This window comes from Falco cherrug, chromosome 5 (genome assembly GCF_023634085.1).
Source record: "Falco cherrug isolate bFalChe1 chromosome 5, bFalChe1.pri, whole genome shotgun sequence".
Lineage (NCBI taxonomy): Eukaryota > Metazoa > Chordata > Aves > Falconiformes > Falconidae > Falco > Falco cherrug.
Window position 1 is genome coordinate 18,675,289 of NC_073701.1, and position 27,169 is coordinate 18,702,457.

Consider the following 27,169-nt stretch of genomic DNA (forward strand, 5'->3'; position numbering starts at 1 on the left):
TATGTTATGGGGGAGGGGAGTTATTCTTTTGCAGACTTTTCTTGAATCATGTATAAACCTCTTAGAGAAACAGAGCTGAGAGCGCAAAGGGCACAGGCTTAACAGCTTTTTCTTTATGCAGTAAACGCAGCTGTTGAAGTCGGAGGCAGTTACATTCAGAACCACACTCTGCCGACATGATCTGATTGAGTCTTAAGGTCAGCGAATACTCAGGCATGCTGTCTGCAAGGTACACGCTGGGTACGGCTCGTTTATCAGTTTGACTTCGCAAGCCTACAGATGCTCTGCCGCTATCCATCTTGGGCAAAGTTTTGCCTTTTGAGGTACTGCCACATTAGATGAAGTGAGAGAGTGCAGGCATGATGGAAGAAAGGCTGTGAAGGAATGCCAGATGAGTGCTGAGCTCCTGGGCTATGCTGCTCAGCCCCGGCGTTTAGAGGTGGCTCTCTGGACAGCCCAAACATGGAGGAAGAGTGTGTTGAAGGGAGACTACCCCTTCAACACACTCACAAGTTACTCCCTGTTACTTAAATGTAAAGAATGACAATGTAATCCAATCAGCAACGATAAGGTACACTTTTCTGTGCTGATGTTTACGAATGTTTAAGTTTAAAAGGTATTCAGGCAAGAATAAGTCTAAGGTCTGCTCCCTTCTAAGCCTCTGCAACAGCATTAGGAGAGCAGGAAGAGACCAGCGACACCCTGGCAGGATGCAAAAGCCTGGCTACACGTAAGCAGCGTTCCAGTTTCCTGTCCTGCACTCTTCCCATTAAACACACTGCAGCTGATTTTCCCCAATGTACAGAAACGCTTTTACAAAGTATTCAAAATGGGCTAATCAGCATTCCCATGTTGTTTTGCTTGAAAGCATTCAGCTGATGACTTACTGCTTTTCATTTGACATAAGCATCTCTCTACCTTTCCTACAGAAGTCCTTCAGTTTATGATGAAAGTGTTTATGGAAGCTCCAGAGATACAAAGGAAAAAAAATATTTTCCTCCCTGACCCCAAATAAACTGCCAACCTGCTGACACCGCTAGCCCAGCCTCCTCTCACAGAACCTATTTAAGAAATTCAGACAAGAGGTCCACAATGGTTTCAAATTCATACAAAAATAGGGTCTATTTATCATCATTATCTTAATTCAACAGCAAATCACACATTCTTAAAACCGCCGCCACTCTGCTATGTTGGATTAGCTGCGTAAACAGTAGCAAGCGGCGGTACCATCCAGTGATAACAGGTGGAGTACACACACGTTGGGTTCAGCAACACACTTTAATAATGCCGTTATGGTGCAGCACTAGAATTCAGGAGGCAGTGGACCATTCCTGCACACTATGTGGGACTATGCCTTAGACTTATCATTTTATCAAGCTCTATATCCAACTGTCTTGCTGGGCAGGGAAAGAAATGGGGAAGAGAGTTCAGCTGATGAAATTGTACATGCTTTCAGGTTTTTAAAGCTACAAGAAAATAACCAGAGTGATAATCTCTTTGAGATTTACCCCACACCCCAAAGGTATGAAACGCTATTCATCTTATGAGCAATGCAGGAGTGGCATCCAGCTACAGCCTAGAACCGATACTGCTGGGAAGAATGGGCAAGGTTGGCTCACGCCTGGGGAAGTGGTTGCAAAGAATTGGTTGAGACCTGCTGAAAACTGGACAGCATAAAGCAGTGAAAACAAATGGCAACGCTTCTATTCTTGTAGGCGAAGAAACATAGGGATCTCTTGCTAAAGACGAAGTGATTTTTTTTCTTCTAGATTTCTGAATTGTAGATCAGGCCTCAGAATGCTGGAAGACATCTTATAAACATCTTTTTCCTCTATGAAGAACTTCAGCAGAGGTTGGGAAAAACTGTCCCAATGGTCACTTCTATCGGATTGTACCAGAAACTCTCCGTAGGTGCAGCGAGAGCTCTGTTGTCTGGATCATTTAAAATTGTAATGGGCAAACCAGAGAAGATAATACTGTAGAGAGGAATCAATGCCACAATAGCCCAACTGTTCAAAGTATAACCAGAGAGGTTTCATCAACAGCCACAATGTGACGAGAAATTTCTAAAACTTTATTAATCAAAGAAAGTAATCTGCTGGAGAAGATTGATTTGTACCACAGGTCCTAGCAATGTTCTAATGATATTTAAAAGAACAATGAAAAACACATACACACACAGAATGTGTCATGTAGAAAAAAAAAAAATATAAAAAATGACTAAGCACTGCAAGTCAGACTCAGTTTTGTGGTCAGCTGCAAAAGTTACTTGGCTCTCTGTCATGGAGAGCTGTCATAGTTTAACAAAACATTGATCTAAAAATGACAAGATCTTGGTTGTAGTCTCTTTCATAGAAGAAACATAAAACAAGAAGAGTCAAAACATATGTAGAACAGCCTGATAATGTTTGCCAGAACTCCTCCCACTACTACACAAACGTGAAGCAAAACCTTGGAAGGTTTGAGAAATAAAGACATTCTGGTATATTTGCTTACTCCCCCCTGACCTCACTGCTCCTGTTTTGTGTTGGATCATGGTACCAACGCTCAGGGTGCACCTCAGACCACGCACATGCCTCCACTCCTGAAGGACTCCACAGTTCTTCCAGAATACTGTGAACGCTGGGCATATGGCAACGGATCCCTCCTCCCCCTCTTCGAGACATCCTTTTGGCTGGGGTATTTGGCAAACACTGACAGTACTCTGAACTCCGTTAGAATTGTATTTTGGCAAGAGCTGTTTTTCCGATTGCATAATTCAAAGTTAGCAGTTTCCCTGAAGCAGTCCACTCTTCATTTTTCTACTCCCTCAACCCTACCCCCATTTCCCCTGATATGTATATTTTTCCTCTCAGTTTGATGCCTGCAGAGATACAGCCAGTGTAGAATACCAGAGGAGGAGTGTTCAGGCACACCTCTTCACATTCCCGCTTTTCTTATCCCAAGTGAACTGAAAGGCCAGGCGAAAAAAGATGTGTTTGTAGAGGAGCCGGAGAGTGCGCAACACGGTTACCTATGGACCGCAAGGAGAAACCCACTCATCAGTTCCTGCCCCTAAGAATTACAAGTACACTGACGGGACAGAGTGCCTGCCCCCTTTGTTCTTCAGTGTCAATACATAAAAACAAACAGATGGTTGCCTTTTATTGTCCTTTCTAGAGTCCCATTTCCCCCCTTCCCCCTCCAAGTGCAGTTTGTCCAGCTTTTTATCATCCTGTTCTGCAGGAAAAATTCCCACATCTAAACTCTAATGCTGGTATTTTCAAATAGATTGAGTTTTGATAATCTAGTTTTTATCTTAGATTGTTGAGCAGGCCCTGTGGCAGCATCTAATGTGGTTTGTGTTGCTTGAGACGGAAGCCTTCGCTCAGCAAGCCCCAGTAAATATCAACCATTCTGACATACATCTTGGTCAATATGCACCAAATCTTTAAGTACTGGGCAGATTAGCTGCTAGACTATGATCCTGCAATGAAAGTTCACTTCTGTTTATGACAGAAAAACATCTTTAATTATCAGACACATTGGTGGTGCCAGGTGTTATCCATTCAACATTATGATATTTTCTTCAGCTCTCCAAAAAGGTGAAGTGTCTTATCCTACATCTGACATGAGTGAAGACTTTGTAAAAGTAATCTTTCTGCCTCTTGCAATAAAAACCATCAGAATAGCTTGTGCTATAAAATCTTTATCCAGTCTTTCAAAATGCGGAAAAACATGAGGTAGGCAGGCATTACCAAGAGCTGGAAGAACTTAGAGGAACCACTGGCAGCAGTGAGAGGTATGCCCAGAGGTTTGCACACAATTAATTATTTGCTGTTCAGGCTCTACTCCTGCATGTTAATGCCACAGTACTTCAAAGCAGGTACTGCGCACACTGTCTACATCTCAGTCCAAACCATGTTACAGTCCAGATCCTGCTACACCTGTAACTGCTGTAAGAGAATTCCCAGCTCTTTTCAGAGGGATCTTCTATTTACATTTAGGCTCTTCTATGTAACAGATCACATTGTCCAAATGTTTTACACTCATTGGTGAATTTAGCCACAAAATTTCACAAAGGCGTTATTATTAACTCCGTCTACCAGATGGGAAACTGAGTCATATACTGTGTGACTTGCCAAAGGTTCCTTAGTAAAAACCGGTAGTCTTAGGAACTGAAACTAGCGCTCCTGAACCTTATTTAAAAATTGCAACCTCAAGCTCATAATTTCTTTGTGAGCGTGGAATGTGACTCTTGCTGATGGCACATGGTGCAAGGGAAAGCAAACTAAAATAAAAATAAGAGCAGTTACAGATCCTCCATTACAATGGACCTTGCTTAAGTAATGCTTGAAGGGCTGTAAAACTCATAAAAAGCACATGCATAAAATGATAAAATAGAGTGAGACTTTCAAATGTTGACTCAGTAATTGTTAAACCCCTTCTGGCTGCACAATTTTATAGTCTTCTACTGTACTAATGAAAAGGGAAGAAACAACGAAGAAGGGTTTTAGCCTTCCAATTACATAAACTCTGTGGACCACCAAAGAAGATGAAAGATTATTTATAATGTCACAGCAATTTATCATTTGGGGGATTTTTTTCTTGTTGTTGTTGCATCAAAGTTGAGTATGAAGAAACAATGCATTCACCACCCCCTCAGTCCCTTCAGTCTTGCTTATCTGAGATCTCTCTTTTTCATGGAATAATCCACCCACAGAACCTAAAAGCAGCATTACAAGCAAGAAAAGAACATTCATTATTTGTGGCTCTTCCTGATTTTACGTACTTCTTTCAGAATTATTACATTCAGTCTTAACTGGGCTACATCACTTGGTAAAGGAACCATATCTTTTGGTTTACAGTATCTATTCACACCCAAAATGGTTCAATACTGCTTAGAAATCATTGTATCTGATTTGCACTCTATACGAAGCGCTATATGGACTCAGTAGAAAGGTGCCCTATGAGGTGTTATAGGGAAAAAATCAGGTGGATCAAGTAGACCCAGATATTTAACTACTTTTTTCTTAGGGACAGACACCCAGTCACAGGGGGAATTTGCTGAAATTTGCATGCCATTTTCTTTGCCACACGTTGTGGACATATGTCTTTGGTTTCTAGGGGTTCTCAAGTAAGTACCTTTTGAAGTTTCAGAGTCCGCTGAAACAAAAAGAGGAAAATCATCAGTAACTTGGCAGGGGTCAGGTCCCTAAAATTTTTTTTTGTTTGAATTCTTTACCTAAGAAAGAATTACTTCTTCAGTGAAACATATTATTTGACTTCAGAACAAACTGATGGGAAGTAGCAATTCTAGAGGAAATGAGGACAGGCGAGGTCCTCTTTTTCTTTTCTTAGGAGCTCTCAGAGATAGTGCAAGTCAGGATTTTAAAATGAAAATGCAGGTAGGACTGGCCCAGTCCATTACTTTAAAGAAGAAATAAAAAGGAAAGCAAAAGCAAAGCAGAAGGATGAGACACTGCTTCCTTCCTACAGAAGTTTTTACAGTGTGCACATAGGCATTGACCTCAACCAGATCTAGCTGTAAGCTGCTGGTTGCAAATAGGTTCTTACATGACCCAGTTTCTCACCTAGACTGCTTTCTGGGCTGACATGGTCTGTTAACTTTGCATGAATTGTTCAGTCGCTGAACCTTAGTTCCCCAGCTAAGCAGGACAGAGACCATGACATTGTCCCACCACTGTGAAGAGTTTTGAGATCTCTGGATGAAATCTGCTGTGTAAATTTTAATGAAAGATTTCACAGCGAGTCAGAAACAGCTGCTACAGCTGATCAGTGAGGAAAAGAAGGGTTAACTGGGGAAGAGAGCTGGCACACAAAAAATGAAACAAGATGAAAATCACAACCCACACAGGATATCCTGGGAAAGAGGGTCTACATGCACGTAGAGAAAGCAAGAACACAGTCTCTGCTTTCCTGGCAATTGTTTATTAAACAATGGGTGGCTCAACTGCACAGCAGCAATACCGACTATTCTTTTCCATTTGTCCCTAGAAGGTATTCAAATTATGGCGGCTGCTGTACCTTTGATTCTGTTTGTTCCAGCCCTAATGAAGAAGCTATCTAGGCTATCTCCTAACAAAGAAACCACCACATTTTTTCAGTCATGAAGTCATGACAGTCATGAAGTCATGAGCTTGTCTACTCTCCAGCATTAGCATCGATACAATTAAAGGTAAAGTTCAGCATCCCCAAGACATACTAGAGGCTGTTTGTCACTCAGCTAACTGTACACTAGGCAAGCATTAGGACGGGCAGAATAGGACAGGCTGTTCCCCCAGAAGATGAAATGGACACAATTCACTGAAGAATCAGACTCAGCCTCTATTACACTGAAGAGAGGTACTGCACAGATGCTGGTGCCCATGAATGTGCTGAAAGCCCTAGCTATTGGAGGCACACGATTATGTACAAATAATAAATCTCAGGAAGTAATTAGCTCTCATGGCTGTAGGGTACAGCTTAGAACTTAAGCCCAAAGACTCAAAATGCTCAAAAGGCATAACAAGAACTCCAAATCAATTGTATGTTTTTTTCAGGAGGAAGCTGATCCATCTTTATGCTGCTCAATAAAATTTTCACTAAGGTATAAGAAGCCTGCAGTCCTCCCTGATCCAGACAAGCCAGTGAATGTCTCCAATCTCTGCCCTTTGGAGTGAATGAAGACTTAAATTCCCATTCAGAGTTCAGCACCTGAAAGGATCCAGGGTTCTTCCCTTGCCTTTTTGCCTGCTGTTCTTGACTTCAGTGCGAGTTTCATGTACACATCTGTGAGCAGAATTTGTCTCTCCCTCTGTATGCTTCAGTTTTTACTAGCTAACCCTGCCCATGCATCCCTGCCATAATGATGCACTAAAGACACACATAAATATACACATTTGTCTTTGAATAATGTATCTGGGCATGTAATAGATGATGGCCAATCAGGAAAAAAATGGTATTTTAAAATAAAGGGCTAAAATCCTTGGGGGAATAAAAAAATCCTCATTGCAGAATCTCTCCCTCCCATGTGTAGGCACTTGCTAACTAAGAGTAGTGGCACTGTGACAAAAGTAGCAAAACCAAAGGCAGGCTTTACTGAAAGAAAAGGGGGGAGGGGAAGTCTTCCACTGGCCATCTGTGAAAACAAGGCATGTGGCCATTAAATGCAGAGGCTGTAAATATAAATATACACAAGCTCCACAAAGCAAATGGCAAAAAAAATTGGGGGGCAGGGGGCGGGGAATAAACTTTCAGCTGAAGCAAATCAAAATGTTTAATGCTTAGTTACCAGTGCTGGGCAAAAACAATTTTGATCTTTGCAGTGTGCAAACTTGACATGTGTTTTTAATTAAATTTGAGAAAAGTTTCAGGAGAAATGACAATGGATAGAGTAGCTTCGTTGAACAGAGGACTCCTTGAACATGAATGATCCTGTTGAGCCCACTGATTGGACTTACTGAAAGGCTGACATACAGGGTGATGGACGGGTGATGACATAATACCTGCTCGCCGCCTTGTCATGCTTTTTGAAAACTGTCTGCTCTGTGTTGATAGCATTAACAAAGACGACTGCAATTGCATGCAAGAATTTCTGCTGGAAAACAACCTCAGTAAGATCAAATTAGGAAGAGGGTAAGGAAGGGGGTAATAAGAAGGGGATAGATACACAGTTGTTAGCATAGTATGTTAACTTTTTTGTTGTGGGACTGTAACAGTCCATTGTCTGGAAGTATTCCCTGGTCCCCAATGTATAATAATTATTCCAAATGGATCTCACTTCACACTGCAAGAAGAGAACAGAAATATTATACTGATCATCTTTCCTAGTGTTTTACAGGCCAGCAAGGAATAGAGTGGGCTACAAATTACAGGACATATACATTAGCGGTCTGCTAAACTTGCAGGGATAAATGTGACTGTATGTAATGTCTGTGGGTAATATAGCCTCTGCTAGTCACTGAGAATGCTGAAGTATCTTTCAAGTAAAATCCTACAGAGATGATGAAAATAAGCAAATTTCAACTCTTTAAAAGTGGTTCAGTTTATGATGTTAGTATTGCACCTGTGGACTTATTTCCAGTGCGTTTCCCCTGCTTGGGAAGCCTGGCTTGTGCCACGTCCCGTTCTTCCTAGTTTCAATCATTACAACCTATTCACTCTAATCTGACCTGTGGACTGTCAGTGTCCGCAGCAAGCAGAGGGTCAGAGTCTGTTTTACCAACCCTTCTCTCATCTTCCCTGCCCTTCTCTCCTCCAGTTTTTTCTTGACTTTCTGGTTCAAATCTAACCATTAGGGGAAGACAAAAAACATGTCACTGAAGTAAAATCCACTACTGCAGGAGAAATTTAAATGCCATGTGCTAAACCAGCTACTCCTTATGCCTTTAGTAAAGTAAACTCCAGTGTTTTATTTCTCAAAGGCAGCAGGATCTGCGAGTTTGAGATTCTTAATATGCCCCTCCTCCATGAGGGGCTAGCAGGGACAGAATTCATTTCAGCTCAGCAGATCACACAGAGTTAACTCTGCTATCCCCATCCATCAGGCAGCCAGTGAGGCATCAGGAAGGCATGATGGATGTAAAATTATTACAGGGCTGCCACCCGATATACTTACTGCCATTTGTAACTAACGCTGGAACTGACACACTTTTTTCATTATTAAACATCCACATTAAGTCAACATTGGTCACTGTCATTGCATGTTTGGCACTCTTAAGGGGAAGAGGGGGAGGTGGGCTGGGAGTGGGGAGGATGGTGGTGGGAGGAGGGTTGGGTGGGAATGGGAGGAAAGACATCCTGAACCTGGTGTTCCATAAGCATGAGTAATAAATAGGCTCCTGCTTACAATGCTGGAATAAATATTGTTACAAATAGCTCTTTAGTCACAGCCCAGCAGACAAGTACATGTCAGTGCCTTTTAAAAGGACACACTCCAAGCAGTGACAGGGAAAACTTGTATCACAGGTTAAGAAACACTTCGGCATAGGAGGTGCACCTATTCGGATGTACTCATCTCAGAGCCTGCTACGAGTACGACTGTCGGTGCACATCCGAAAGGCTTGTGTGGCTCCGTATATTCACACGACTGCCCCAGCCGCTGGCACCTTCAGCAGCAGACACCAGCATTCAGAAACCAGTACCTGCGTTTGTATTTGTACTGGCGTACAGACACATGCTCAAATGCTTGCTTGTGTTCCCCCTTCCTCATTTTTACAGTTATCAGGGTACGTACACAAATGCTTGAGAGTCTGACTACAGTCGGAAAATTACTGGCTAGCTCGGTGAATGTTTGTGCTGTGTATCTCTGAAAGAGCACGCTGTAGGCTTGTATGCACGCACACACATGCTGGCTCTTTGTGTTTGTGTACATCTCCTTTGCAGAGGAACAGGCAGTTTTGGGGCTGAACAAACAGACCACAGTCCACTTGCTGATGTTGCCCGTTGTGGTGTTTGCACTAGATGACAATCTGCACTCTAAAGGTACATGTATAAAAGGTAGCATTGTATATGTATAGTACATATCAAGCTATAATTAACTGTAGATGACAATTACAAATAAAACTATGCTCCTGGGTTTCCAAGAAACCAGAAAAACATATACACACACTTCTCATTTATACATGGAAATGTTTCCAAGAAAAGCAATGTAAAAATATGTTTTATTGCATTTGCAATTAAAATAGGTTTTAGTAAAATCCATGTTCAGCATGATGCTCATAGTTTTTACTGTAATCCTCTGAAAATCAAATCCCTCAAGACGGTCCAAGTTGGATGCCCATAAAGTGACTCACCCAAATAATCCTAACCATTTTTTAAAATCTTTTCTCATTTATGACTCCTTTTATACAGTTTCTCCCCAATTCCACAAAATTCCTGTCTGACTACTGCCTTACAGCTGGCAGGTCTGGCTGTCCACAGGGATCAACCCATCTGGGAACACAAGCCAGATAACAGGTCATGTACATGTGTGGTGAAAAGCCCCAAGGAGCTTTAGCAGAGACTCACAAAGGTGACTTCCAGCCCTGAGCCTGCCCAGCTACCCCTGGCAGAAAATCCCTACCACGAGCTTAACATACGTGTTCAGAACTGCACAGAGCCTGCCTTCACTGGCAGGCTGCAGAAACAACGGCACAAAAAACTGAACAGGTCTCCGAGAATCCCAGGTCTCCATAACCACACTAGCCACTGCAGAAAAGGCAGGAAAATTTGGGATATCCCCAGGCAAGTGTTTGTTGCCTACAAAGACTGAGATCACTCTACAGGAAAGAGTGTCTTTCTTCTATACATAACTATAGACATAAAGTACATTTCTAAGTACAACTGTGCCCACGGACGCATAACTACATTAAGCTAACCCTCTTTTAACTCCGTAATGAGTGACTGTAACATACCAAAAGCTCATTCAGGGGGCTGCCTCTCAGTCCCCTGGCAGGACTCTGAGCTTCTGAAGGAAAACCCTCGGTTGCAACACTGTAGCACTCTATTTCTCACTACCCACCATCTCAACCACCTCTTTTTCTTTCCCTTGAAAACAAGGAAAACCAAAATAAAATTTCAATCAGAATGGCAGCACTTGCCTTCCTCTGAAATCTTGCTCTTAGTAAGAGAAAAAAGTTCTAGATCAGACAAAAACTTTAGAAAAGTTGGGGGGTTTGTCTGGGTCTGAATTTCATACCTGGTTAGTCAGTGGATGGCCTAGAGCATATGTGGGAAAGGACAACAGTACATAAACTTTACAGCCTGCATTTTTTCCTTTGTTGGATCAAATGCAAGAGAATGCTCAGGAGACCCTACACGTTAAAAATTGCAACTTCTTAACTAGTGCTTAGCAGCCAAGTGGTCACCTCAGCAGCTCAAATGCCATTATAGTCTAGGAGAGCTCAGACTTGGTTATTTTCTTTCCTGTCTCCTGTCACTTTAAAAATAAAATAAACCAAAATAAAATAAAATAAACCAAAATAAAAATAAAATAATAATATAAAACATTGCATCCTGATAAAATGTTGGCATTTATTGTATGAAAACCCCCAAACTCTACAGTCGCTTTACAAAAACTTTCAATTGAGCAAACAATTTTTTCTTCCTGCTACCTTGTAAAAGAACTCCTCTCTGCCCCCCATGAGCCCACCAGGAGGCATGAATTAGAGAGGAAAATAAACTTCAACTGGGGTTGAGAGTGAGAAGTGAAAACAGAAGGGGTAAGGAGAATCCCAACAATAGGAAAGTAACAGAATAAAGTGAATGCAGATGGTTCCACTCCTGTTACTTAATCAAAAGGCTGTGCAGAGTCACTAGAGCCAGCATAAAGTCATGTGTTAGAACAACAGCTGATCTGTATTAAAGAAGATTAACTCGCAATGCCATGGTGGAGGGCCTGGGATTATTTTATGTACTTCCATTGCCGAACAAGCCGTCAGCACAATTACTGCCCTCCGATGTGAATGACTGATCTGTAACCACAGCTAAACAGCATGCTGCTTAGGGGCCTGGGTGCTTCATGAAGATGAATTTCCATACCATCAAAGTGCTTTTAATGGGCTTCCTGATCCAACCACAAGGCCTGCTTTGCAAGTATATAGAACTCAGGATGAAGGCTTCCTGTCCAAAAGGATTTGGTCGGTTGTCACTTGACAATTCCCAGCCAGCACAAGGGAGGAGAGGGGGGAGATAGGTAGAGTTGTCTCTGCTTTGGAGGATTAAAAAAAAAAAAAAAAAAAAAAGGAAAAAAAAAAAGGAAAAAAAAGGGTACAGATGCTTTCTGAATGCAACCAACTGCTGTATCCACAGCTGAATTCAATGCGCTTAACAAATAACGGCAATTTAGCTATGCTTGCGAGGAATAGCTTGAGTCACTTTGCATTAGCATCTGGCTGAGTGTTAAAGTCATTTCTACATGGGGAGCAGAGAAAAGAAATTTCTGCTCCGAGCATCCTTTCAAGAATGCTTAAATATTTGAATATAAATTCCTTTGTGCTTGTGATCACTTCTTCTTATATCTGACACTCTGCTTTTCCCTTTTCCCTTCTGGTACTCTTCTATGTGAAATGCCGTAAACATGCTCCATCCCTCCTCTCTTTCTTTCTCTCGCCCCATACCAGCACTCTTATTCTTCTAAGAGAGATTGTATGTACTGCCAGATACCTATTACACTGACCTCTTTTTCTTTTTTCCTTCCCCTTCCTCTCAAGAAAGTGCATGAAATTGGGAGTCATTTCTACATCACTTACACCCAGGGTAGACTGATGAAAAAAGTACAGTAGTGAGAGACTCACATGTACATTTAACATTCATTACCCAGACTGCTGGCTTCTCACAGCTTATTGATCAAACTCCATCTAAAAACAGGGAAAATGGAAAGCTATCCAAATTAGCAATCTGCTCATTCTGGACAATATTGTTTGACTCACGAGCTTCCTAGGATGACTGACTTTCAAGTTTCTGCTGAATAGCTGATCATTTTTATTCATTCTATTTATCTGCCTACCTCAGTGATTCACACAAGGCCTTACAGTGAAAAGCCACTAGAAGCAGTTTCAATAAAATTCAGTTTACACCAAATGCAACAACAGTCATCTTTGTTGTACTGCACGACAAAGGCTGTAACACCTTAGAAAATATTGCAGGGGAAGAGAGGAATTGAGGAAAAAGTCTTGCTAAGCATATGATGTTGAGACACACACAGGAGTCTGGATGTATATCTTAGGTGGCAGTATTGTAAGGACAGCTTACTATAAATGTGGCAGCAAGTACTGGCAGGTCTATTTATCCTCCGTAAGCCAGGGTAATACATGGAAAGACATCAGGTATTTCCAGAGAAAAGCAGCAAATCACAACCACTTTGACATACGCAACATTTGCAGTACATACAAATTTTACTAGAGAATATTTACTTTGTCAGTGTTTTGTTACAGCACAGCTTCGCAGGCCAGTTCAAAAGCAGAGGTGGTAAGGCCCATACATTCTGCTGCCCCTAAGTTTCACTGCAAATATTTGGTACAGTTTGTGTTGTCAATTCTTCATTTTTTCAATTTTGTTAAGTCATCTAACATGACATGACAGAGCTACATTGCAATGGTCACAAAATATCACATATGACAACCTCACAAGGCTAAATACCCAGAAGCTGAGCCTGAGTATCAGCAAAGCTTATATTCCTAAAGAAGCTTGAATATTTTCAAATCCAGCTCATCTCACAAACACATGTAAGCATTTTCATAAAGCAAGATTTCCACTTAGACCCAAAGATTTCCAAGTTCACCTTCTCATAATACACGCTGACAGGCTGGAACACAGAATTAGTGGCCTCCAAAGGTCTTGTGAGGGCTTTAACTATCTCTGCCTCCTCCCCACTCTCCCCCAGGGGTCTCTAGGTCTCTCTCTCTCTCTCTCATGTCATCTTTTGGTTGTGGTTCTCGGTTTACTTTTTACATTTTTTGAAAGAAGCAACTGTTCTGTTTAAAAACAGGGAAGAAGAAAATAGAGCACGAAAAAGGAGGGAAAAAAAAAAAAGACAAAGAACCTGACTATGTATCTGCAGGGAGAGCCAAATACGATCTTTGACCCTTTGCAAAGGGAATCTTGGAAACTCACCTTGTCTGTCCTGCAGTTATTGAGACCCAGGCTATTCACAACGGCCACCTTCCCATCCAGCACCTGTTGTTCCCTCCGAAGTTGCTCCTTCATCTGTCGGGCCTCCTGGATTGCCTTGGTAACAGCATCGTGGTCATTTAAATAACCTGACGACGTGATAGAAGAAAGGATATCTTAAAAAAAGAAAGTTATAAGAAAACACTTTAGCTTTCATCAATGAAATGCACCATTGGTTTATCATTATCAACGAGAAAGAGTTAAAAGGCAGCGCCCAGAAACCCACCCATGCTTTGTAATTCTGTTATTGTTATGACAGAGCCACCTGGATAGAAAGCATGAGAAACCTCAGCGCCAAAATCATCATCCTGATATTTGATCCCATTAGTTTCATTATTTCCCTGATGCTGCAGAGGTCAGCCCTGTGGTTTGTATGGAGCAGGATGTAACTGGATAAGAGCTTGGGGAAGCTTTGATCATGCCAGCAATCCCCAAACTCTTAAAAATAGACCATTTCATTCTTCCCCTTCTTAAAACTTGTGAATACATTAAAATAAACCACAGGTGGCGGTGCTTTGCTATAGATATGAAATGCATAATGGCTGGAAAGAGAAACCTCATCCACTAAATGCTCCCCACCACCACCTGTCATTCAGAAATGTATAAGAAACCATAGCTACACGGACCTACATTCCCACTCCTATTCAAGCTGCTAATAGTAGGTCAAATGTCCACTGTTTTGCTGCAAATTCACAGCCTAGGGCTTAGCCTTAGTAGTCACTGAATTATTTCCTTTTAAAATGTTACAAGCATCACCAGCACAGCTAATACTATTTAATTTTAAATGTGACACTTTGTCATTTTTTTCCTTTAGCGTACTGTAGATTATACTTATTATGATCTGCATGTGATTTGTAGGATAGAATACTGATGGGAGACTCCAAGCCCCAGTCTATTTTTCAAACATTAAAGGAGAGGCTAATATCTATCAATCTCCCTCCCCCTCTCCACATCCCCACACGCGTGCGCACGCACACACTTCTTTCTGTCTTTTAACTAGGGCATAAAAACGGCATAAAATGAATCTGTAATATGAAATTGCCCAGAAAAGGGACTTCTGTTTGTGACATGAGGCTAAATCTAACCAGATCCATTGGTGAATTGTGACAGATGGAGGGACTGTGAGACAGAAGGCAGGCACTAATCACACACAAAATGACCGGCTTGCCTCAACATGTTCCATGGATTCCAGCAAACTTTACACCCTAATCCATTTTTAGAACAAAAAACATCTGGGCCATAAATCCTCTAATCTGCCAAAACACGCTATTAAATCCCATGATTTGTTGAAAAACACTAAGATTAAAGAAAGGAAATATAAAATGGCTAACTGCCGTGTTAGGAAAGTGTTATTAATACTCTTTCTTTGTCTCAATTATGAATGTTCTGTTCCTAAAGAGCCTTGTCTAATCATGTCAGATTACACATCCTTGTTGTATTGCTAGACTCTTCTATCTGATCCACTGATTGCCAAAAAACGTAGGACATTGTCTTGCTGCTTAAAACATTTCAGGGGAAGAAGCTGATGTCAGATTAGTTCAGTGCTGTGCTGCTGTCAGGATTCTAGTTTGGTTTGGGTTTTTATTGTTGTTTTTTTAGGCTGCAGACAGAATGGGACTGGTATTTCCGTCTTCCTTGGCGCGCAAAAACTCTAGAAAGAAAAATTTCTGTGCGGTTTGACAGTTGTTAATTGTGCTAACAGTTAGCTTTTGGCTAAATAGCCCCAAATCCAGAGAGTTTTATATGAAATAACTTCATCAACATTGCTTTTCTCAAATGACCCAGTTCAGCAACTCCCAGCCAATGGAATTCCAGTAATTCCAGCCTTCCCAGCATAAGGAAGGATACAACCTGTACCAGCACATTGCTACCAGCTGATTTTTTTTTTTTACTTCCATTTTATCAACTTGCTTGGTTTCTTCCCCACTTTACATCTGTTACTGATAAAGCTTGCATGTAGTCAGAATAAATTAAAAAGGAAGCAAACAAACAAACAAACAGTAGTATTGCTGCTCTTGATTAGGCTAGGTATAATACTTCCAATCTGTAATACAGCCGGATTTGCCTAGGAACTGGAATTCACGCCCTTCTCCAGACTATTTGGCTTTTCCTGAATACTGCTATCTTTGAGACAGTTTGGCACATGACAGTGAATAAAAGCAAGCACTCCTTATGTTTTTCAGTAGCTGCCAAGATGCTGGTGTGCAGGGAAATGATTAATATAGAAGCGAGTTGAATGTAAATTATTGTTGTTTAGGGTAGGTGGTGAATTATTGACAGAGAGGGGAACTGCATTACATAAAATGCACTTAGTTACAAGGATTGCCAAACTAGCATAGAGATGTTGCAGATAATGGCAAAGGGCAGAGAGAAGTTGTTTCTGTTTTTAGTACACGGACATATGCCTGTTCCCAAAAAGAAATGCTTGGATTTAAAGTCATACATGAAGCCACGACATTTGTGACTGCTCAGTCTGTGGCATAATTTATACGCTCTAAGGATAGCTCTAGAAAAGGACTACATATCTGTATGCCTGAATGCAGCTATACTGTTAATCATGAGAGGCTGCAAGTTTACGTCCTCCAAAGACAACTGAACAATACCTGAGCCTTTCTCCATGCCATGGGAACCAAGTAGCTTGAAGAATTGCTTTCAGAGAACAGTTTTAATTTGGAGTTAGTGGCAGTGAAAAGTGACAGCTCAAATGCATCCCAGCAAGGTGGACTGTGCATACCTAGGACAGACAACTTGTGCCTTGCGTTGACAGCTCCAGTCATTCAAATGCTGGAAAGTAACTACCTGGGAAATGACAGCATGTTTCCCAGTGACTTTCTGTAGAGGGATTAATCTCTCAAGATAAAAGTGATCCAGCTTCTCTACCATTTTTAGGGACCTTAGTATTGCTAAAAATGCTCTCGAAATATTTTGCGGCATAGCTCCTACTGGAGTCTGACTTGAAATTTTATGCTCATTTGTTTAAAATCACAAAATGGTTTCAACATGATCGTGATTTTTAGTCGCTGTAGCTTTGGTTGGATCTGACCCAGCAGTTAGCTGGAAAAGACTCTGTAGTGTTCACAAGCATTTTGTTCTTCTAGTCCTCCATTAAAGGATAAACCTTTGTTAGAAGTAGACTATGTCCATACAGCTCCTGCACCAGTTAAACACTGCTTATCTTATATATACAGTACACAGAGTGATACCGCTCAGCAGCCTCGAAAAGTCACTTTCTATATTTGTAGCTGAGAGATATACAGCAGTGAACTCTATGTCATTAACAATAACTTAAGTATGTTATCTTTTGCTCCACAGTTTTCCATGGTTTATTAATGGTATAACACATTAGTTCTTCTTACAAGAGTGACCTTTAAAGCTCCATTCATCCTCACAGCTTTTATCCAATTACATTATCACTCATTACAGGTACAGCATTCCAAAATCTGCATCTTGTTAAAAGAAGTAAATTGCAGGGGTCTCAAACCTATGAAAAACTATCAGGTGTGTAGGGAAAGAAGATTGGAGAGGAGAGAACAAGAGATGTTCTGCCACTGAGATGCAGGTCAGGTGCTTAATTCCACATCTAAATGTGATGCTCACTCTATTAACGACAAAAAATTTAATGTGAAAAACATGAAACTCGATGCATTGTACATGGAGAGCGGTAGGGCCAGGCAAATTAAAGATGAAATTCATCGTTACCTACCACAGTTAAAGAGTATAGGATTAATAATAATACATGGGTTAACAATTAATAATGTGATATTTGCAAAATATTTATCTAATTGTACCATGTCATACTAAATAAAGTTATGTTCTTTTCTAAAAGGCATAGATGCATATTCTCTGACTGACATACATAATTCTCATCAATATTAGCAATAATCATGTACGCACAGTGGGAGAGTAATACAGTGGAAGCTAGATCTGGTTTGATCTTTGGACATAACTATGGGTCTTCCCGGTGTCTATGTAAGTAGAATGTGGACTACAATGAGTTTGGGAGAGACCCATAGGGACACAAAAAGACCTTACTACATAGCACTGAGATGTAGCAGAAACATGTTCTGATAGGTTTGACCTATGGCTTCTTTTGGTTTTTTGTGCCGTCCCTGAAAGTCGCCAGCAGGGGATGTTTTTAGAAGCAATAAGACACACAGCAGCAAAGGTACAACCATCTGCCTCCCTCAACTCCCTAAACAGAGCTTGATTTGCATGCTGAAATCTTAATTCAAGTTATATCCAATCACTTCATGGAATAAAATGTTTCAGTTACAAGGATGAAGAATGGGGGTGTACACATTTTATGTATACACACAAAGAGCATACACATCAGACCTGTAAAATCACCACTACAACTGTTACCATTTTGACGGTCTTTAGGCAAAGAGGCAATTTTGGCAGGAGGAAGAATTAACACTATTTTCTGGAACAATGTGAAAAACAGCCAGTCAAAACTTTTTGCAACATACAACATCAAACTCAGCTTTTTGAATGAACCTGGGGATTGTTTTGCTCATTAGACTCAGGTAAAATAACATTCCATGCAGCTTTTTAGTGGACTAAGGAGTAACTCTGTAATTTCGCAAAGATGTATTTGCGTATATAGACTTTTAACTTAAAGGGAGTTTTTTTTAAGTTTCTCTATCACTTTTAGATGTCAGTACAATATCATGGGTCTTTAATGGCTGTCATTAGACAGGTCGCTGTCTTTAATGTATACCATTAAACAAACAGCATTATTTAACTTTTATTGATAAAGCAGTGTCTGGAATAACACAGGTTTTTGCTTTCTGAGTCTGCAAAAGTTACAATGCTTGGCCTAAAATGGCAAATCTGTGGGAGTTTCTTCATTGCCATCAATAAATGTTGCACTATGGTCAACCTGTGACAGCTCATGGACTGCTGTCTGGCACTGGCTAATAAACGTCCACTTTCCCTTAATACCTATTAATCACTGTGAGGAAGGACAAACAAAATTGAGCTTACCTATTGTGTTAGCTCTGGCCGAAGGACTAGCTAATGTTGCTGGCACGGAGGACTTCAATGAACTGGCCCCGCTATTTATTCTCAGAGTTGGCATATGAGGAGAGGTGGGTGATGTGGGAGACTTGCCATCAGATGTCTTGGGTTTGGCTGAAAGGTTCAGAGGCTGGGCCACTTCATCCTATGACGAGCACAAGAGAAAAGAATGTTATTAAAAAACTTCTGTTGGCACAACACTGTCCAAGCAAAACCAGCTGTTTTCAGCTCATATGAACTCCTAAACCTGAAAGGTTGTAAGATGTATATTAAAATCAAATGTGATACTGTCTTGCCATTCCAGTTTGGAAGTGAAATGACTGATAAACTGGAAAATTAGCACAGCATGATCAGAGAACATCTTCCATTTGCACAATGTAGTAATTGTCTCTGATGAAATTATTCATATCAAGATACCAGCTTCTTTTAGTAAAATCAAGAGGAATTTTACAGTTACAATTTTTGTTATTTTATTTTAAACTTGATATAGATGATTTAAATAAGAACTGAAGAGCATTTTCACTTAAAATTCAACCAGCACCACCCAAACTGGGCAAATGTGTTTGAGTGAATGGGTTTTCAGTTGGGTTATTTTGTTGACCTTTTGTTTTGTGGGTTTGGGTGTTGGGTTTTTTTTGGTTTTGTTGGGGTTTTTTTTGTTTTTGTTTTTGTTTTTTTTTAATTTATAATTTCCTCTGAACTTCCCAGGCTTAGAATTCCAAGCACAAAATTACAGGAAATAAATACATCTTTTCCACCACAAAAGGAGAGCAGTAAGAACTTGTCCTTTCTTTCCACAGAATTTGAAACAATAGCCTGGATAATTCTGCAAAAGCCCCTAGATTTTTTCATCTTTTGCAGATCCAGACTTTAAGATTTCAGTAATTACTATTATGCAAAAACAGAAAAATTGGGTGACATTTTTTGCAGGGTAACTGGAATTATTCCTGAACCTGGCTTGATTACACAGAGTAACAGAAAGTGCTATAAAACACATTAAAATTCTAAGTCATGCATTTCTCTTTGACCAAAATAAAATACAATAAGGAAAAGACAACAGAGAAGGGAGAAAAAGCTTTTCAATAAGGGGGATATTTCAGTTTTAACTGACTTTTAAATGACCAGAATTAATGGATATGGTATTAGATCCAACCACCTCATATTAGCTTAGCTCTCCTCTGACACTGCGGCTTAGGAAAGCCATCCTTTACCTGCAGGAAGTGTTACATCACACAACTGGGTTTCGGCTGTAGGCACTGAAGCCGCCGATTCCGATATCCCTAAGTTGTAAGTACATTCAGTTTTATAGAATTATTCCTGACTTACAGCAATGCAAAGCTGACTGGAATTAGACTCATAATGTTTGAGTGTTTTACTGTTACCACTAAGGTGTCTGTAACTACTATCATATAACACCTGATTCTTTTCCACAGAGGGTGGTGTGCTGCCGTAAAGAAGGGATTTTATAGTTGCTGTCCCTTGTGGAAGTATGATGTAGAGGGTACGTCTCCAAACACAGGACAATTCTGCAAAGCACTGTCATGTAACTTTCCCATTACCTTAAAGAAACAAGCTCTGAGAAAAGCACTTTTGTTATATCTGATTATTTCTACGCTTTTCTATTAAGTCACAGTTAAATTAAAGCTTAGCAGACAAACATACCAGGAACATTGTGGACAAAGTTGTCATCTTTAAAGTGGTATTTAAGCTGTCCTAGGTGCAACTTGTGCATAAAATAAAGGGGGGAGGGGGGCGAAATCATTGCATAAAATCGCCTTAGGAGCCTGTATTCTGTATTCTCAGAAGTGACTTAGGCACCTAAAAGGCAGAGTTCTGTTGATCTTCTAGGAGTTTCAAGCCTTGGGGTTAAAAATGTCACCCAGTTCAACCAGCATTTGACTTTTAAAGAAGGAATTGACACCTTACAGAAATACAAATCCATCTGTGTTAGAATAAAATGGATTAACCTACTAGCCAAACGGAAGGGGACTTGCTCTGCTGTTCCACCAATTTCAATTAAAAAAAAAGATAAAGTCCCACAACAGTTCAACTATGAGGTTGTGAAATCAGTACTGAGATAGTTGCATAAAAGTGTAAGTACAAACTAGCCAACAAACCAATCAAACACAGCGACCCTGTGCCAGACAAGGATCCCTGAAGAGCAAAGTCATCTGTTTGGAAGACAGTATCAGAAGCAAAGCAAACCTGCCCACAGACTTGTTTTGGTTCCATCCAAGAGGGACTGAACACATTCCTCGTATATTCAATTCTTGACCTCTGTTGTAAGTCTCAACAAAAGGGACTGATTAGTTTCAGATATGGTAGTAAAAGCTGCACCGTGCTTTCTGGCCACTGCAAATCTAACCGAGAGCAGCACCTCAGGCAGAGCAGCAACAGTCCCTGATGGGAATGGCTCTCACTCACTGCAAAGTCAGCCTGGATTCCAGCCTGTCTCTTCATGCTGAAAGGTTTTTTCCAATCTTGTCCTTTTGACTCAATGCCTCAGCTATCCTGTCCCTATAAAGTTAGTTTCCTTCCTTTCTTTTGCTCCTTCTCCCTTTCCTCAGTTCTTCTGTTCCCATTTTTTAGCCTGGTATGAAGGCAAGGTCTTGTGCAAGTCCACTACAAAACATTGGGTTTGGTCTCATTTAACGCAAGTTAGAAATGGGGGGAGGTGGGTTTTTTTTTCCATCAAGCAATGAAGCTGTCTGCACTGTAACTATTCTTGGTAGTAAGAATGCTCTTCTTCATTCAAGTCAGCACAGCTTTCTCTGGAGCCAAGTAGTATAAGGCCTTGTGGAAATAATAGAAGTCGACAGTTCCAGAGCTGATAAATGTCATTCCAAATTGCCCCTTCATTCACTTTCATTGTGTGTTCAGGCTAATGGTAAATTAATCAGAGGTCACAGAAGCTTGCTTCTCATAAAGGAGGATAAGTAAACAATTTTCAGCTATTATATGTATTTACAAAATTATATTACTTCACTGTTCAGTCTTCATAACATTTTTGCTTCTGTTATTTCAAAGAGCATTCTCAATTCCTCGCTGGAAGTCAAATGCATTAAAAATTCAGTCAGAGAGTTTAGAAATCCTACACTGGATCATGAGTTGATAATAATTTAAGTCATTTCCTTTACTGCAGTGGAACTACACTGATTTATTCCATGGGTGTCTAAAAAATATCTGGGAGACAGGTAATAATATACAATTGTGTTAAGTGTGAAGATGACTGTTAGGATCTTAACTCTTATACTCAGTGTGCCATTTTACTCTTTTTCTTATCTGCAGACATAAATTCAAAATTCTCTAGTCTTCCAGTTTAAATCAAGAACTGTACTGTCTTCATTATTGATTTGCACCTGTGTAACCATGAGAAGAATTAGGTGTTGGCCTACCTTTAACTATAAAATCTCCCGGCTAACATCCTGCCACATTACAGATTTAGCAGGCTTCACTCTCAGTTATATCAAGGCTGTGTATAAGTGCAGCATGCCAGCTAGGGCAAATAAAAGTAATAAAAAGAAAAAAAAAAAGATGCAGCATGTTCACTCCAGGTAGATGGTATCTTTCAACAGCCAGAAGATTTGATTTTATACAGTGGGATCACAGAATCTAGAACTACACGCTGCACTTCATTTTTAAGAAAAAGCTCTGTATTGATTGGTCCCTGCCTTTTTTTGACATGCAGTTATTCTAAGATGTCATTGATAAGGTGTTTTTTTTTTGTCAAGCCAATATTTTTTAGAGAGTTAAACAAAGTCAAACATTTATTTATGTATCACCCAAAACGATTAATGCTTAGACCAGAGGATGTTAAGACCCAAAAGGCTTGTAATAATATAAACTCAGATGTGATGAAAGTAAAATATGATCTTGATTAAAGGTTATGAAATGTTTCCTTTAAAGTAGCGCATTTGTCTAACAAAACAAAACACACATTCACAAAAAAAAAAATGTAGAGAATAAAGCATAAGCGAAAACACACAATAGAGGGCTAATAAAATGAAGTACCCACAGCACAAGCAAAGCACTGGTAAAGAGATTCCCACACCCTACATTACAGCAGTGTCAGAATAGTCACTATTTTAGGGAGAGCTGGTTGTTTGCTTGCCAGGATTGGAAGACTGTTATTAACCAAAACTATGAAGCCTGAGGAACTTTAAACCCTTGATTTGCTCTGGATTTTTTTCTCAGCTGATCTCTAGACATAGGAGGGAAGAAAGAAGATCCCTTCATCTACACCAGAATTTGGGGGGTAAACAAAATATTCAAGAGCTGTATTTTGTAGCTTCACTCAATCTGGATTTGTAAAAGTTTGAGATTTCATATTTAAGCATCAGACACTGGAAATCTCCAAATATAAGTGTCTGACAAGCAACATTTAAATAGAAATACTGCTGGTAAGTGGAGGGGGCATCACACTGCTTTTGTAAGGTTTGTATGGTCCTTTGAAAAGGTAAAATGCTAGGTAAACACAAAGTGCTTATTAATATGGGAGGAAAAAATGAAAGAGAGAGAAAAGGAAAGGATTTGGTCACAGTCACACAGTAACGTAGCAGCAGAGTTTCAGACAGACCCAGGAATTCTGAGTCAGAGTCACCAATGTTGCAAATAGTAGCTGAAATGGTGTCTTTTCTAATCTTTCAATCATGCTGTCTCTATTTACTTCCTCCTAAGATAAAAGGTTAATTTATCTCTGTGGAGAATGGATATGGGAAAAGAAGGGAATAAAATCTGATTTTGAGAATCTCTCTAAACCGTTTATTAAAAATGGCCCTATTTCAACACCAAGAGCTGAATAAAAGACTGATAGCCCAGATGAATGAACCAGTCTCAAAGAAAAAAAGGGTGTGTGTGCGTAAGAACCCAGACAATTAATTTGGATTTCATAATCTCACTTCCTTTTACTTCTTTTAAACATTAGTATACTACTAAAATACAGTTACTGAATTATTGTACTGTCATTTAGTGTATCCCACTGTGGCACCCACTGAAGGTCCAGGTTGCACAGTTTATTACAAAATCATGAACTGCTCTGTGTATCATCTGACTGGCAACACAAACGTGCTTAAATGACCTGGCATAAGCACAGACTAGCATGCTCTACTAAAGAGGCTTTTCATGACCTCTGGGAACACATTCACCACATCTTGCTGCCTATTTAAATGACCTTGACAGTACAAATTGCAGCCAAATGAGTTAATAATAAGAAGCTGGAGATGGGGGTTCTAAAACAATACCTCTGCCACCTCACCAGAAACAAAGCCTCATTCCCCCCTTCTGGTTCTGTTTTGTGGAGATCTTCATTTCAAGAGAAATGCAAAATATGGAGCACTTACTGGCGTGTCTGGGGCAGAAGACAATGATTATTGTTGCCCACTGAACAATACAGCCAGTCAGCGGCTTATCCATTCAGTCTCATGTTCATCCTGCAATGTCTAACCAAAAAGTAGCAGAAACCGAGGTGCAACAGTGTATACCCGAAGAAAATCCTTTGGCATCATTGTCCCTCAAGACTACAGTTGTCCATACACTCACACAAAGATACTGGCAGCTTCCTTCACATCCCCTCCCCTTCCTCTGAAGCCACTCATGATGAAATTATCAGTAGTGATAATAAGAAGCCGAGAGGTAAAGGCAGTTGTGAAACATGTTGTATAAATGAGTCATGCTGCTGATATTATCCTCACTGATGAAATAATTGTATTAAATTAAGCAGGGATGTTCACATGACAGGATGGGTGAATTAGATAATGCTCATCTGCAGCTGTACCTCCTCCTGCCACATTCTCAAGTTTTGATTAAGAATAATGTGTCCCTTCCTGCAAAGGTGGAGATTTCTCTAACTACACAGAAAGAGAGATGGAGACATAAAAACAGGCATCTTGGTTATGATATGATAATCAACACAACAGAATTATTCTTTAGGTTCAGAGAAGTCAGTTTATCCTACTCTTGCCCATGACTTTGAATGCCAAAGCACACGGTACAACTAGACCAGTTAGAAAGGAAAAGGCTCCACTGACAAAGCAGAGGGCAAATATTAGGAAGAACTGTCTTCTTTCTTTCTGATCCTGCAAAGTGCACAGACTTTTCCTTCTGTGATGGCTGCAGAAACATCTCAGCCTGAATTTCTACCTATACCCAGAGCAGGGTTCTTCATTGGTGTTGCTTTGCGGAGAATATTTTCCTGAACACGTTGCTCTCAGAAGGTGGAGACTTTCTGCACGTCACCCAACCCAAAGTTAGAACTTCCAGACTTTACTGATATTGCCCAAATACTCATATTCATAAGAGTCAAAGTGGAGAACTGAGCTGCGTTGTACTTGGGACAAATATTCTTTTTGCTCTCCGTCTGCTTCTTTATAGGACTACTCAAACAACAAATTACTCCCAAATTCTGATTTATATACTGGGAGTATTCTTGCACAGACTCCATTCCTGTTCATGGGGAAAACTGCTGCAGGAACACACCAACTTAAAACTGTTTTGTAGCACCAGGAGCACACAGCATTTTTCCCCAGTCCCTTTTTACAACACCAGGGGCTCTCAGCGAGAATATTCTCTGGGCACTTTGTCCTCTCAGAAAGATCACTAAATTCTTCCCATTTAATTTCTCTTTACAGGAAGCCTAGCTGCCAGGCAAGAAGTCTGCAGTTACAAAGACTAATTTGCTGCCCTGGAAACCCCAAGCTTTGACTTTGTCTAGTCCACATGTTGTCACAGTAACGTAAGAGGGCTGCTGGGTGGTTTTTCCCTTTGTGTTTAGCATTGTTGTTTCCCGAGGTTGTACACAGGATTCAAAAACAGATATATGAAGAACAAAGAGGAGTGTGCAAAATGACCTGTCTATAAACATGGAAGGCCCTAGGAGCTGGTTGCCTTCCCCTCCTCCCCACAACCTTTTTATCTGGTGCACAGTACTTACTCTGTAGTATTGCTCTACTCTGAGTCACAGAATACAGATGCTGAAAAACAGAGGACCAAGTGCCAAACAAGTCTAGGATCATTTTCATCCTCCAGCTAGCTCAGATGTGGCAGTGTGGACTATTTCAGCTGCAGGGCAGCCTAAAAGTGGTGCCTGTGGAGAAAGCTACATAACTTGTTTTCAGAGTCTACATCCAACGATGATCTGGCACAAAGGCCTTAATTTCATGTAGCAGCTGGTGATACCTCTGCACACAAAACCCTAAAAGCAACTCCTTACAAGTCTTCAGGAAAGACAAGTGCCACACTGGGACCTAGCCCTTTGGGATCTCGCGGAGCACAAGCCAGGCTGTTTGGCCAACAAATACACCAGGGCATGCAGCTTAGCAAAATGAGCAGACTGGTATGTGTTTACCCAAAATTCATTCATTTAGTTTCACAAATCCTCAGAGAAGCATCCTCCAAACCATACTTGCAGCTTCTGGCTGGCTTTGGACTGCTAAAACACCCACCATCCTTGTGAAGTCTCCTGGTAATCTCCACAGACAAACAGCACAATGTGTTTGAGGAAAACGGCTGGTATGAGATTTGTAGGCTATTTTTGCTTGATCATGAGTTTCCAGTCACACCAACCTCTAGGGAAACCTGACAACTTATGGATGCTTATCCCAAACCAGATCCAAACGTCAAACATTCATTTTCATCCACACAAAAGTAACTTACTCACTGCTATCACCATAATTCTGCTGTTTGGGCATTTTCTCTTCTGTTAGACTGAAACAAGCAGAAGAGAGAGCTGCTCAGCACACTGCTTAGGACCCAGTATGTGGATTTTCAGTATAGCACTGCAGGAACAAAGAGCTTTTAGCATTTCTTGCACCTCATAATGAAAAAGCTCCTTCTCATTCTGCATCTCTGAGTGAGTGAAAATTTAACGCTGTAGCCGCATTTACAAAAAAACTTCAGTGATGCTCACTCTGAGAAAATCCTGCCAGGTTTGGAGGTTTGGCCTGAAATGAGAATGGTCCATCTTGAGTAAAGATAAAATATGAGCCAGTGCAGAGAGACCAGCCACTTGGGATTCTGCTAGTCCATACTGCATCACAAACTTGGGTCCTGTGGTTAGCTTTTTGTTTCTAATATCTATTGTTCAGCTGTATTTCTCACATCACTGATGTACCTATTTATTTGGTATAATGCTATTAATGAAGCACTTCTCTAAGAAGGCTCAAGTCAGCTGCTAAGCAGGAAGAGTGACTTAGGCGCAGGTCAGCGGGGATTGACGCAGATACTGCAAATCTTCAGGGGAAGACAACAACTGATTTTTCATGCTTTTAACCATGCAAATCACTTTACATGAGGTAAAAATCATTAGAGAGGATCACAAAATTGTGGGGGACAGGAGCAGAAAGGATTCTTTCCAGAAAGAATGCTTGTTCCTAACTGACCCCCACTGAAATGTGAGGGGAAAAAAATAATCACTTCTCCAGTGTACCAAAGGAATATGAATTAATAAAGCTCATAATTACTCTGACAGTTTTTGCCTTATTTTATAAATGGGATGAATAAGGCACAAAGTGGCTAAATGATT

At 40.5% G+C, this 27,169-nt stretch overlaps 1 protein-coding gene across 12 annotated transcripts in view; it reads right to left on the reverse strand.

Annotated features, from left to right (window-relative positions):
* SOX5 (SRY-box transcription factor 5) overlaps positions 1-27,169 on the reverse strand; it is a 602,225-nt gene that overhangs the window by 20,317 nt on the left and 554,739 nt on the right. For 8 of the 12 annotated variants that reach the window (XM_055711618.1, XM_055711621.1, XM_055711620.1 and 5 more), the window contains 2 exons: positions 18,619-18,796; positions 13,576-13,748 (listed from right to left, as the gene is read on the reverse strand). In XM_055711618.1, the coding sequence (XP_055567593.1) occupies positions 13,576-13,748; positions 18,619-18,796 (351 nt within the window). The remainder of the gene's footprint in view (positions 1-13,575; positions 13,749-18,618; positions 18,797-27,169) is intronic. The other 4 variants (XM_055711623.1, XM_055711617.1, XM_055711625.1 and 1 more) reach the window with 1 other exon arrangement.